A 13,346-nucleotide genomic window follows, 5' to 3' on the forward strand; every position below is an offset into this window, starting at 1 on the left:
TTTGAAACTCAACGGTCTTGCATGGGTCTAAGGATATTTATGTTGTAGATGCTTTTCCATTTCAACGAAGTCGCATACTAAAGGTATCCTTTGTATGGCTCAGCATGTCATAGGGCTTCAGAGCAGTTCAACGTTTTGGCTTTATTCTTACATTGAAGTGAAACTCAATGAGCAGTGAGTGTCCCCACAAAGCTTCCTTAGAAATTTGAGTGAATGATGGAGAGTCCCCTTTAGCCTGCAGATGTAAAATTACATGCTGATGATGTAGAAGTCTCCCAGGTCTTAAGTTGCTGAGTGCTTGGGTAATGCTGAGACAGAGTAACTGTGATTCATTTGTGTTGGGAGATTCTCCTAGGTTGGTAAGTTGCTATGGCCAGTGGACCAAAAATGATGGCTCCCATTTGTCTGGTGGAAAATCACACTGAGCAGCTGTCTGTGAACCAGAAAGCTGTGGAGATTCTAGATGAAATCTCTCAGCCAGTGGTAGTCGTGGCCATCGTGGGATTGTACCGTACAGGGAAGTCCTACCTGATGAACCGTCTGGCAGGACAGAATTGCGGTGAGTGCCACTAATGGCTCAATCCAACTTCTGTCTGTTTTGCATCTCCTTCCCATCCTAACAAAGAAAGCTCAACTCCTCTCAGCACAGCCACCCTTTCATGCTCGTTTCATAGCTAAATTATTCTACAGTATTTGTTCCTACAACCTTTCCTTATATTAAGGAAGATCTCTCCTGCATGTGTTCAAGGGGATATCTTCTCTAATTCTCTGGACACTGGGGTCCTATGTGTCACTTCCCTGTTCCATGCAAAGGGTTTTCCTTTATCATTTCCTTAGTAATACAAGAATATTTGGCAAGGTATGACCTTAAACATTTTTATTGAACTTCACAAACTTTTATTTGTAAATCACATTGGGTTGTCTTAGCTTTAGTCATTCATTCATTCTCTTTGTTTTTCTGCAGTCAGGGTCTCCCTGTGTAGCCCTAGCTAGCTAGAAATTTATTATGTAGGTCAGACTACCTCAGAACTCACATAGGTCCAATTGTCTCTACTTCCTGAGTTATGGAACTAAAGGCATGTGTTACTTTGTCTTGCTAGTTATTTTGATTATTAATTAATTAAGGGGAATAAACCTTTTCCCTTGCAACTCTCTCCTTACAGGTGACTCTAACACATCTGAAGACCTTTATTTTCAAGAGATAGGATTTTGCTACTTAGCCCTGATTGGCCTAGTGATAGCCAAGGTGCTCAGGCTAGTGCTGGACCAGTGGCAATACTATACTCCTTTCCCAGCCTAAGTGCTAGGGTTATGGTAACTGACACTTTATTGGCTTCAGAATACTGTATTACAGTTACTATAGCCCTCCATGTTGGCTGATTCTTGGATGCCTATTTATTTCCATTTGGAGCCCTTTTGTTAAATGTTCCCTATAGTTTGAAACAGGTGATGTAATAAGAGAGTCTTGGGAAAACAGAGAAATTACCTTCTTAAATGGTAGGATTTACAGTAGGATTTTGAAACATGATTGCTGGGAGGATCCTCTGCATTTCATGTAGTTGTGACCGTAGTTCCAGCAAGAACAACTTAAGAGCCTGCATTTATCATTGTTCAGCTCAGAGACTCACTCCATTGTCTGGACTCATGCTAAGGGAGAAGGTTAGCCTTCGTAGAGGTGGCTCATGGTGGACAAGAAGCAGGGAGGAGGAAGGTTCTGGGGATCAATTATCACCTTCAAAGTCAATGACCTCCTTACTTCAACTAGGTCCCAACTCCCAAAGGCTCTAGTACCTCTCTAAATAGTGCCACCAGATGGTCATCAAACATTTAGCGCACAAGGCTGTGGAAGACATTCCACCACATGCAAAACAGAACACTCCCCACCTTCCCTTAGGTTTCCCTCTGGGCTCCACTGTGCAGTCTGAAACTAAGGGCATCTGGATGTGGTGTGTGCCCCACCCCACCAAGTCAAAGCACACCCTGGTCCTCCTGGACACCGAGGGCCTGGGGGACGTGGAAAAGGTAAGGTTAGTGTTCAGGTTGGTCTCTTTTAGGTTATGTTTTTCTCTTTCTTTGCTGTTTGTAATCTGTTGTTATCTGTCTGTGATGTCTGCAGCCTGAACTGTGGTGGCTGAGAAAAATCAAACTTCATGCTAGCAGCCAAAATATTCTTTTGTTTCTGGAAATTGGAGTGAGTGATTAGATCCAATATATTACAAGTTAATTGAGCAGGTCAATGTTGTTGTTTTCAGCATAGTCTCCTGTGATCCTGTACTTGGGTGGGTGGAGACAGGGCATCCCTTGGGGGAAACTAGCCAGCCAGACTAGTCAAACCAGTGAACTAGAGGTTCAGTGAGGGACCCTGCCTCAGTGAATAGAGTAGGGCTCATCAAGGAAGACACCCAGTGCCAACTTCATGCCTTCACATGAATGCACACATACTTAAACACATGTCATCCTCCCATGGGAACATGCACACACACACACACACACACACACACACACACACACACACACATTTTGCAAAGGTTAAGTACAGTGGGAAACAGTAGTTCTCTGAAAACACCTTGGTTAAATTTCACTAGATATAATCAGACTCATGAGCTGCACTTACTGTAGTATGTACTGTACCTATAGCACATATATTTATAGAATAAGAAATGCCAATGTTCTTCACTGAGTACCATACTAAGAACCTAACACAGTGCTAGGCTTTTGTATGTTATCTTATTTCGGATACTCGAGGAAGCAAAAACATAAAATGAAGAGATTCTCCTTATAACTGTCAGAGTTGTTATTGGTGTTCATGTCTCTTGCCTTTGGACAGGAAGTACCTTCACTAAAATGGTGACCTGTAGACTTCCTCTGGCTCTCGTCTCTTTCAGTCTTGCTCATCACTAGGAATTTCATGAGGGCCTTGTATAGTCTGAGTATCTCACTACCACTGTTTATGTCCCCAGATCTTTACCTGTGTGTGAGGGTGCGTACATGTCTTTATTTAAACCCACAAAGCCTTTTCATGTACATATATAATGCCCATGGGGCTTACACCACATGTTGCTCTGAATGGACTCCCAAGGAGTGCTCCCCTCAGCCCTCTGGCCTCCTCTGTCTTCCAGGGTGACTCTAAGAATGACTCGTGGATCTTTGCCCTGGCCGTGCTGCTGAGCAGCACCTTAGTCTACAACAGCATGAGCACCATCAACCACAAGGCCCTGGAGGAGCTACAGTATCCTGTCAGGACCTGAGCCGCCATGTTTCTCTGGCTGCACTGCATTGCATATGGAGGGTCTGACCTGAGCTGTCACTGGGTGGCTTTTGGTGGGGCAGAGGAGACCAGGGGCAGAAAGGAGTGTTCATCATGATTTATTTTTCCTAAGAGAATCGTGAGAATGTGTGCATGAATTTACTCCTCCTTAACCAAATGGCAGTTATGTCACAGAACTCACGGAGCTGATCAGGGCAAAGTCTTCCCCAAGTCCTGATGGAATGAAGAATTCCACAGAGTTTGTGAGTTTCTTTCCAGACTTCATCTGGACTGTTCGGGATTTCATGCTGGAGCTGAGGATAAATGGAGACAGCATCACGGAGGATCAGTACCTGGAGAATGCACTGAAACTGATCCCAGGTACAGGGAAGGCTGCGCTGGGGTCTGGAAAGGGCTGTGATCTGCTGAGCTGCTCCCATCCTCTGTGGGGTCCTTTTGTATTGCAGGGGGATAGAGGTCTGCAGAGATGCAGATAGGTCATTGGCTGATAATGTTTGGGAACTGGGGTTTAATGTCTTTTGAGAAAAGTAGAGCCTACAACATAGCAAAGTTATTCCAAGCCAAGTTCATTACAGTTTGTATTATCATCTAGAGTAAAGCGTCTAAACTTCTTTAAGGCCAGGCCTCTGTATTGCCTACTTTTGTGTCTGCCTTCCTTTAAGAAATAGCATTTCTCAAAATATATTTCACAGAGTTATACATTGTTCTTCTTATGGAGGATCATAGGCTTTTTAATGCTGGATTGGTTATGTTGTCTGCAAAACAGCTATATTCTAAGTAAACTGACAGATGTTCTTTTTCAGTCTATGTCTTCTCAGTATCCATCACCATTGATCACAATAATCTGCTTTTATTCAGGCTACAGTATCAGTATCAGTTATATTAATGATCTATAAACTATTTGCATGGACATTATTAATCCTATTGGAGTGGATGAAGCCTTGTGTGGAATGCCATTTCTGATATGCTCACTGATTTCACTCTTCTGTCTTTGCTTTCTCAAAATATTAAAACACATAATAGGTGGGAACACATTCCAGTTTCATGTGAGAAACCCAGCTTCCACTCAGACACATGACCCACATCTCATTCACATGGACACTGACACAGACAACATGTATACATACACTACACACATCTACATAAGAGAAAGAAACAAATTTCTCAACACAGCAGTTTCCTGAAGTACTGTCTTAATGATGCACATCAGATCTCTAGGCTTACCTGTCCTACATATGCCCATCATCCTGCCTTTCCTCCCCAGCTGCGAACAACACTTATTTTCTAGGAGTGTGTATTTGTCGTTTTCAAACAATGAATTCTGTCAGTGTCAAAGTAGTTTTCCTTTGGTGGCCATGGCACCCTTCTTAGAATTGCTACTGTTGCTACTTCTTATGCTCCATTATTCTTGTTTGTGGCTCCTCTTTTGGATCCCACAGCTCTTTAACTACAAAGGAATGATTGGGACAGAAATCACATTGAGCCTCTTTCGCTGTTCAGTCACCAGGACACACATCAACAGTATGCTTGATGCCATGCTCAGGTCTGTGAATTTCACCCATATGCTCTTCCAGGGGAGTCAAATTCTCCTGAAATATCTCACCAGACTTTTACCAAGTGCAAACTTGATATACTTTTGACATGCAAAGAAGCGTGCATGTTTATGGTAAAGAGACCCGAGAGTGCGGAACACTCCACATAGCAAGGGCCTCCGTCATTGGCTCTCTGCTCTAAGACTTTCCCCTTTGCTCTGTGTTCTCCCCAACACCAGGCAACAATCCCAGAATCCAAGCATCCAATTTGCCCAGGGAGTGCATCAGACATTTCTTTCCTAAACGGAAGTGCTTTGTGTTTGACCGGCCAACGAATGACAAGGAACTCTTAAAAAAAATTGAGACTATCTCGGAAGACCAACTGGATCCTAAGTTCCTGGAACAAACAAGGGCTTTTGTTTCTTACATCTTCACCTATGCAAAGATGAAGACCCTCAGAGAGGGGATTAAGGTCACTGGAAATCGTGAGTGTTTTGTTTTGTTTTTGAACACACTTCTGCAAAGAGTAGTATATGTTGAACTTATTAGTATGTGTATATTTTTAAAAGTTATCTATACAAAGATAATATACTTGCATCCCTACTCTGAAAAAAATACATGTTTTCTACTTAATTGTAGGTTACAAGTCCTTCTTTAAAGACTTTCTCACTAGAATATCTTGGTAACATACTTACATAAAATTGTCAACTGATAATAAAGTCACTGGTGAAAAGGGACTTAATCACCAATAAAATCAATGTTTAAACAATTAAAGCTGATATATTTTATTTTCATAGGTTATATCTTCTATATTAATTATTTTTTGAATATCAAAGTGAAATGTAATTTTGAAATTGAATATAAATATGAATATAAATACTATATTTATATGTTTATATTTATATGTTTAAAATGTGTAAGTTGATACTATTAAGAAATAATGTGATTTTTTCCTTGTTAGTTCATACAATTCATTTTCTTTAAAATTTTAAATGCAAAATTATATGTTTTATACAGTTGAATTTATTTGGTGGAGATAGATATTAACTTTTAGCCTTGTGAACCAGAAAGCCACAAACACAAAGGGACAATATGAAAGAGATTGATAGCTTATAAAAGGAGGTGAGTGTATATATGTGAGTGTGTGTTTATGAGTGCGCAAATGTAACTATGAGAGATTTAGAAATGTAGCCTTAAGATCTTCTATCCCATTCACGTATAACTTCATATTTATCCCCTAAAACTCCTGGTTTGTGAAGGGCTGGGGACTCTGGTGATGACCTACGTGGATGCCATCAACAGCGGAGCAGTGCCTTGTCTGGATGATGCTGTGACAACTCTGGCCCTGCGTGAGAACTCAGCAGCTGTACAGAAGGCAGCTGACCACTACAGTGAGCAGATGGCCCAGCGACTGAGGCTCCCCACAGACACGCTCCAGGAGCTGTTGGGTGAGCACACAGCCTGCGAGAAGGAAGCCATTGCTGTCTTCATGGAGCACTCCTTCAAGGATGAAAACCAGCAATTCCAGAAGAAGCTGCTGGTAATGTTTGTCTGGCAATTAACTGTCTTGACTCTACACCTTCATGACTGTAGTGTGGCTGCACCTTCATCGACCAACGGTGCTGTGTCATTCAGTGATCAGCATTCTGTGTGTTCGTAGTGAATAGTCACAAAAGTACATAAACCCTTCCCAAACCTCAGGTACCTTTAATCCAGAAATCTCTATAATGGCTAGAAAATCAGTATAGTTTAATAAATACTTTGTTGGATTCTGTCAACATGTCTGTGGATTGCAGTTGTGCCCAGAACACCCACAGCTTTATCTCTGAACTGGTTGCATCTTCTGTACATTCTTAGGAAACAAAGTTTTTTATACCAGACTTTCATTGCTGGCATCTCCTAGTATTCCTTGTTGTATTGTTCATCATTATAATAGAACCATGGGATGTGAGGGCTTTGAGGAATCAAGAGATTGAAGGACACAGCCAGCCTTTAATAGAGAGTCAGTGGCCAGGACAGTCAAGTCCCCCGGTGCTTTGGGCTTTGCAGTTTTCAGGTTCTGAATTAAGTCAGATTGTGGTTATTTATTGACTCTGAGTCTTACTAAACTAGATTATTTTCTTCTGAGAAAGACCGGTCCTTTCACAAGTCTCTGGTATTGTATCTCCTCTACTCCTTCCATACCATTTTATCTCTGTTCATTTCTCTTGCAGGAGCTCATAGTGCTCAAGAGGGCAGATCTCCTGTTGAAGAATGAAGAGGCCTCAGAGAAATACTGCCAGGAAGAACTGAATGGTCTCACAAAAGCGCTCACGGAAGCTGTTTCAGCTGGGACATTCTCCGTTGCCGGAGGACACAGGCTGTACATGGACACTAGGGAGGAGATTGAGAAAGACTATTGGCAGGTGCCCAGGAAAGGGGTGAAGGTGAGGAGCAGGGAGCACAGGACAGGGGTGAAGGTGAGGAGCAGGGGGCATGGGAAAAGGGCTAAGGTGAGATGCAGGGAGCATGGGACAGGGGTGAGGAGCAGAGAGCATGGGATGGGGTGAGAGTGAGGAGCAGGGGGCACGGAAAAGAGGTTAAGGTGATGTTCAGGGAGCATGGGGGCTCAGAGCAGAGGGAAGGGATGTGGTAAAACCTAAGCACACAGCACTGCCTGAGGGAAATAGAAAACATGAGGATACCTTTAGCTTTATGTTTATTCTGGGACCAAACCCAGGGCTTTGCAATATGCTCTACCCATAGCCCATCCCAGTAATCACATGTGGGTTTTAATAGCTGCTACTTACTACTTATGCCTGGAAACACTCACTTCTAAAGAAAGAGGGAGTACTTCTGAAATCGAGGAGAGATAAAATAGCAAATAAACAACACCTTGGTACTGAAGCGCTAAGTGTGGACAATTTACAAGTAGACAACTTTAGTTCTTGAGATGGAACCATGTGAGAGGCAACTAAGTAAGTTATTGCACCCTGAATGCTAACTTCATGGTTCTGCCATAATGGTCCACTTATTGTTGTCTTAGGCAGGGTTTCCATCACTGCGAGGAGACACTATGCCCACAGCAACTCTTATAAAGAAAACATTTAATTGTGGTGCTAGCTTTCAGTTCAGAGGTTCAGCCCATTTTCATCATGGCGGCTGGGTGTATGGTAGTGTTCAGGCAGACATGGTAGTGGAGAATTCTATATCTTGCAGGCAACAGGAAGTGGACTGAACAGTGGGGTGGTATGTTGAACATATATGAAATCTCAAAGCCTGCCTCCACAGTGACACACTTCCTCCAACCAGAGCACACTTGCTCCAACAAGGCCACACCTCCTAATAGCGACATTCCCTTTGGGGGTGCTTTTCTTTTAAACTGTCCCATTGGAGTGCCAATAATTGTAATGATATAACTAACATATTACTCCATTGTTGCCAGTGACACCATGGTGGATTCTTTCCTTAGACCTTCTCTAGTTATCTTAAATGCTCTGGGTGATGCCCTACGCTATTGTGGACAGTTTACACATCTGTTCCACGAGGCCCAGGAGGTGAAGGGGCTCATCCATGAATACATCCAGCAAGAGCAGAGGGAAGTGAAGCCCACACAATGATGCTGCATTTCACATGGGGATGCAATATTTGAGAGCGTCATAGGTTGCAGTGAGCACAACTGCACACAGCGTGGACAGGCTGTGTTGGAATCCGTTATCATTTAATACAGAAGTAGCAATTAATATCCTAGGTATCAACTCCAGAATGAATATATACTGGGTATATATTTGTATTCTCAAGCAGGCCCCAGAGAAAGGAATTCCTTCCAACTGGGCTATCTGCAGTAAGAGCTGCAGCCTGGGATCTCACCTACATAGCCTTACTTTTTCCCTTTGATATAGCGCCGAGAAGCCCCCTTTAATCAGTTAACAACACTAGTTGCAAGTCATGTTCCCCCACCCTGAGACTTAAGTTTGCCAGAGCATTTTGCAAGCCATGTCCTGAGGAGAGACATGAGGCACTGATTTGCTCAAGATCCTACCCAACTTCCTGGCTCTGAGAGATATGCATGCCCTATTGTCAGAGAGGTGTTAAGTGTGCCTATGGGATAGGGGAGATCTCGGGAGAACTTTAAGAAGAAGGAACTTAAGAGAACTTTAAGAGAGCTTTTAGAGAGAGAACTTTTGAGGAGAGAGCTTTTAGAGAGAAATCTTAAAGAGATTTTGAGAAAGAACTCTTTTGGGAAGTCTATACATTTGAAAAATAAAGAGCCATGAGAGGACTGTGTGTGTGAGCCAGCTTATTTCTTTTTGCCCTCAGATCAGAACATTTTAGCAAACCCCTATCTAGCTGCTGTAAGCCTCCTCGTAAACCCCATTAAGGCTGGGTCTGGGAGAGTTAGACATAGGTGGCAGTAGCTAGGATGAATGGGGGAGCCATGAACCAGGAAGACTGTCATCCTTCTGAAGATCATGGCCATCTGTAGGCTTCACCATAGCATTTTACCAGTGAGGCAGAGTGGAGACTGCTGACTCATACAAGTACCCGCCCAGGATTTATCAAGATTCTTTGCTCCTTGGTCCTGCAGGCAAGTGAAGTCTTCCAGAGCTTTCTGCAGTCACAGGCCACCCTTGAGAGTTCCATCCTGCAGGCAGATACAGCCCTCACCGCTGGGGAGAAGGCCCTTGCAGGTACAGGAGCATGTCCCCTGGCTTTCAGGAGGGGTCAGATTCCCACACTGGCTTCCTGATAGAAGCCACAGGAAACTCATCCCCTGATTAGCAGCCCTCTGTTCTTCTGTGGATGCTCACTCTGAGAGCAACAGGAAATCCACCTGTGTGTCAGCCAGACGGGCAGGGTCTCCTCCATCACCTCCAGAAACTCTCTCTGCGTGGTGTGGACCAGTGTGGAGTCTGCAGTTTCCTTTCAGATCTGAAACACTCTGTGGGTTCTGGAATGTAGACATTTTACTTGACCCATCACTTTCTTCCCCTTATCCACCCTGAATCCCCCATCACTTCTCCCCTCCCTGAATCTTCCTGGGACAGAGGAGAGGGCCCAGAAGGAGGCGGCCGAGCAGCAGCAGGAGCTGCTAAGGCAGCAGCAGGAGGAGCAGCAGCAACTGATGGATGCTCAAGAGAGAAGTCACAAGGAAAACCTAGAGCAACTGAGGACGAAGCTGGTGCAGGAGAGAGAGCAGCTCATCCAAGACCAGAAAATGATGCTGGAGAAGCAGCTGCAGGTGGGACTTCCTCTCTCCCTGGTGGTCCTCTTCCCCCTGGTGGTCCTCATGCCCCTAGTGACCCTCTTCCCCCTGGTGGTCCTCATCCCTTCATGGTCCTCATCTCCCTGGTGGTCCTCCCCACCCTAGTGGTCTTCATACCTTGGTGGTTCTCATCCCCTGGTCATCCTCCTCTCCCTGGTGCTGCTCATGCCCATGGTGGTCCTCATCCCATGGTGGTCCTCATCCCCCTGGTGCCTAGGCTCTTGGGTTCCCAGACACAAGGGGAGAAGGTTACAGCTGGGTCATGGGAGGAAGCATCATTGCTATGAGTTATTGTTTGGATCCATAAAAGACTCCAATTTCTGTTCTTCCAAGGCATCTTTGATTTTTGCTCTATATTTAGATTCTGGGAAATACAGGTCTTCATGGCTGCTGGTGGACACTGCACAGTGCTGATAACATTTGAGCTTTTGATGTGAGAGATTTTAAGATGATCTCATGAGGATTCATTAAACATACTTTAAGCAGGTACAGCCAGTAAGAGTTGCAATTGGTTTGCCCTGGGGCCCACAAACTTTCAGGATGTTCTATGATGACATAAAATGTCCAAAATACCCAAGAAGAGTGTAGCAAACAACAGCTTCTGAACTTGGCTGCTGGAGTCTAGGGTAGATAGACTCCTGGAGTTGGCACAGGAAATTTGAATGATTCTCTTACTGTTCACCTGAAAATCATAGAACACAGTCCTTAACCAGCTGGTGGGCTGCCATCATCTTCCCTTGCTAAGTGATCATGGTAGCAAAACAGCAACTGTGGGCCAGTGTTAGTTTTTCAAGACATAGTTCCAACACAGACAATGTTGTTTGTGCTAAATTATTTTGGTATCTAAGAAATCATTTCTCAGAGCAAACTAAAGACAAAGTTCTTAAACAAATACCTTTGGGATTTAAATTTTTTTTAATTTCTGTCCCTACTTTGACTTTTTTAGGTCCAAAAGGCATTGCTTGCAGAAGGATATAAGAAGAAATCTGAGGAAATGAATGCAGAAATAAATAATTTGAAAAATAAGATTGAGAGTATAAGAAAAGAAAACAGTTCATTTCTGGAGCAAACCCTGAATGCCTTTGCTGCAGTTCTCTGTGCTCCTATTGTACTGGCTGTGGAGGTTGTAAAAGGCATTGCCGCACTATTTTAAGACTCATTCCTCATAGGAAAGGAGACCGTGTATATATGCTCTCAGTTTTTAAGGTGCACAGGGACTGTGACTATCTGTCCCATTTTTAAGGTGCACACTCATTTTCATTCAGCAAACATGAAAGTGCTTGTTCAGTCTAGAACGTCAGTGCCTGCCCCTGTTCATCTAAACAAATTCACATATGTCTTGATAGGTGAGGTTTGCAGTGCCATATGGGGGAGATCCTCTGAGCCATCACTTGTTATGGTGACAAATTTAAAGAGTTGGTATAAACTTTAATTTGTGCAATAAACTTTAAATATTGGCAGTATAAACTTTAATATGCTCCCACTGCTTAGTCAGGAAACACAATCTCGGTGGGGATTCTTGTGTTCAAATCAAAGTTGAGCCCAGAGATACTTTATCAAATGAAATTGATCAAAACACCACACAACTATTCCACACAAATACACACACATGCATGGATGCAATGGCTTCTGAAAGATCTATGAGAATCTAGGCTCTGGCTTCATCTGGAGAGACCAGGATGCAATCGGGGTCACAGTGACAAATGTATTCATTAAATGCTCAATTCAACCATTTATATTTTATGAACAGAGCTTAAAATAAATACTATTATACCTTGATATGATATTGATGGTCATGTTTGCAATGACACGGAATTTCCCACTGTTTTAAAAACAGGAGTCTGCTACGTGTTGCAACCAGTTCTAAGTTTTGAGTTCTAGAAAGCATAAAATTTACACCCTAATGCTGCTTTACATCATAATGCCCTTTGAAAACAGATCCCTATATGTGTTTCAAAATGGAGGGCTCAACTTTGTGGTGAGTTTTGAAGTATCAGTGAGGGAACCTCTTATTTTGTCTCCAAATTCTCTATGAAGGCATTAGAGGCACAATTACTACAGGTCAAGGATGTGCACTGTGTAAAGGCTCCTGACATCCTTGTAATCTAGGTGGTGATTTCTCTGTGTTGTCTTTGAGACAGGGACTCATGTCTTTCCAGAACTAGACACGTGGATGGGGAACAAGATGGTAGTCACAGGAGCACTAAAAAAAGTGCTTGACTAAATACATTGGCTGATGTGGCCTCGGCAAATTAAATGCCAGGCCTTTGTGAACATTTGGGATTTCAGTTTGGCTGTGATGTTTCTGGACAAATGGAGTTGGAGGAGCTAACATATCAGCATGCTGGATCTCACAGAAGATGAAATCTGGAAGCTATAGTGGCAGCAATGGGAAGGAACACGAGGCAAAGTCCAAACTCAGTCCCCAGAGAGGGGGAAGGAAGGCATAGCGACTGTGGAAAAGTGGGATGGATATAAATGAGACATTTCAAAGAGGAATGAGGAGAAGCATTTGGGATGTGAGATAGCAAAACAGAGTTTCTGTTCCAGGAATCTTCTGGAATAAATACTCAGACACCAGTGAGAGTGGGAGAGCAAAACTGGGGAGCCTAGAGGTAAAGAAAAGCATGGGTGAGGTGAGTGTCTGTGTGCAGGAAATGAACCCTGGGCTCTGATGGTGATAGTCTTGAACATGAATGGGGGACTGTTGGGTTGTGCCAGAGCCACAGACCACAAGGCAATTGCTCCTTTCTCTATGGAGACCTCTTATGACAGAAAATGCCCAGGAGATCGAAGACCCCAGGATAACTAATTTCTTCTAATATGGAACCCATGCATTGAGAAGGAAACAGTAGCAGAGTCTGAGACACCTCACTTCACAGCCTGCAGGGGAAGATGTCCAAAGAAGTAGCCATGGAAACCACTTCTGTCACCTCTTTGTCATATTTTATGAGTAGCCACAAACCAATTTGTTGCCACTCCCATCATATGCAGACACATTGTCATATTAAGCGGATAAAAGCATACTTTTAAGGAGACTTGAATTCAGTCATCTAATAGATATATACTTGCTTTGACTATTTGCCTCTGTGGAGGACAGTGGGAAGGTGCCGAGGATCATGTGGCTACATCATGGTTACAATACCTGTACTTGGTGGCATAAAGCAGATTCATAGATCACAGTGAAATTCCTTGAGACCACTGTGAAAGAATAAAGGGTCTACCAGCAGTGTAGAAAGACAGCTAGAAATGACTCTGGGCCTTCACTGGGGAAGTGATGATTCAGATGCATTTTTACTAA

The 13,346-nt window shown here is 43.3% G+C and overlaps 1 protein-coding gene across 1 annotated transcript; it reads left to right on the top strand.

The window, feature by feature from the left end:
- Positions 1–359: 359 nt before the first annotated feature.
- Positions 360–11,684, top strand: LOC127232188 (guanylate-binding protein 6-like). The gene is made up of 10 exons (XM_051198177.1): positions 360–559; positions 1,895–2,022; positions 3,120–3,229; positions 3,432–3,628; positions 5,040–5,285; positions 6,060–6,340; positions 7,014–7,226; positions 9,368–9,470; positions 9,828–10,021; positions 10,992–11,684. Exons 1-10 carry the CDS (start codon positions 370–372, stop codon positions 11,196–11,198), a joined length of 1,869 nt encoding a protein of 622 aa, XP_051054134.1. The 5' UTR covers positions 360–369; the 3' UTR covers positions 11,199–11,684.
- The last annotated feature ends 1,662 nt before the right edge of the window (positions 11,685–13,346 follow it).

This window comes from Phodopus roborovskii, unplaced genomic scaffold (genome assembly GCF_943737965.1).
Source record: "Phodopus roborovskii unplaced genomic scaffold, PHOROB, whole genome shotgun sequence".
NCBI classification, from domain to species: Eukaryota; Metazoa; Chordata; class Mammalia; order Rodentia; family Cricetidae; genus Phodopus; species Phodopus roborovskii.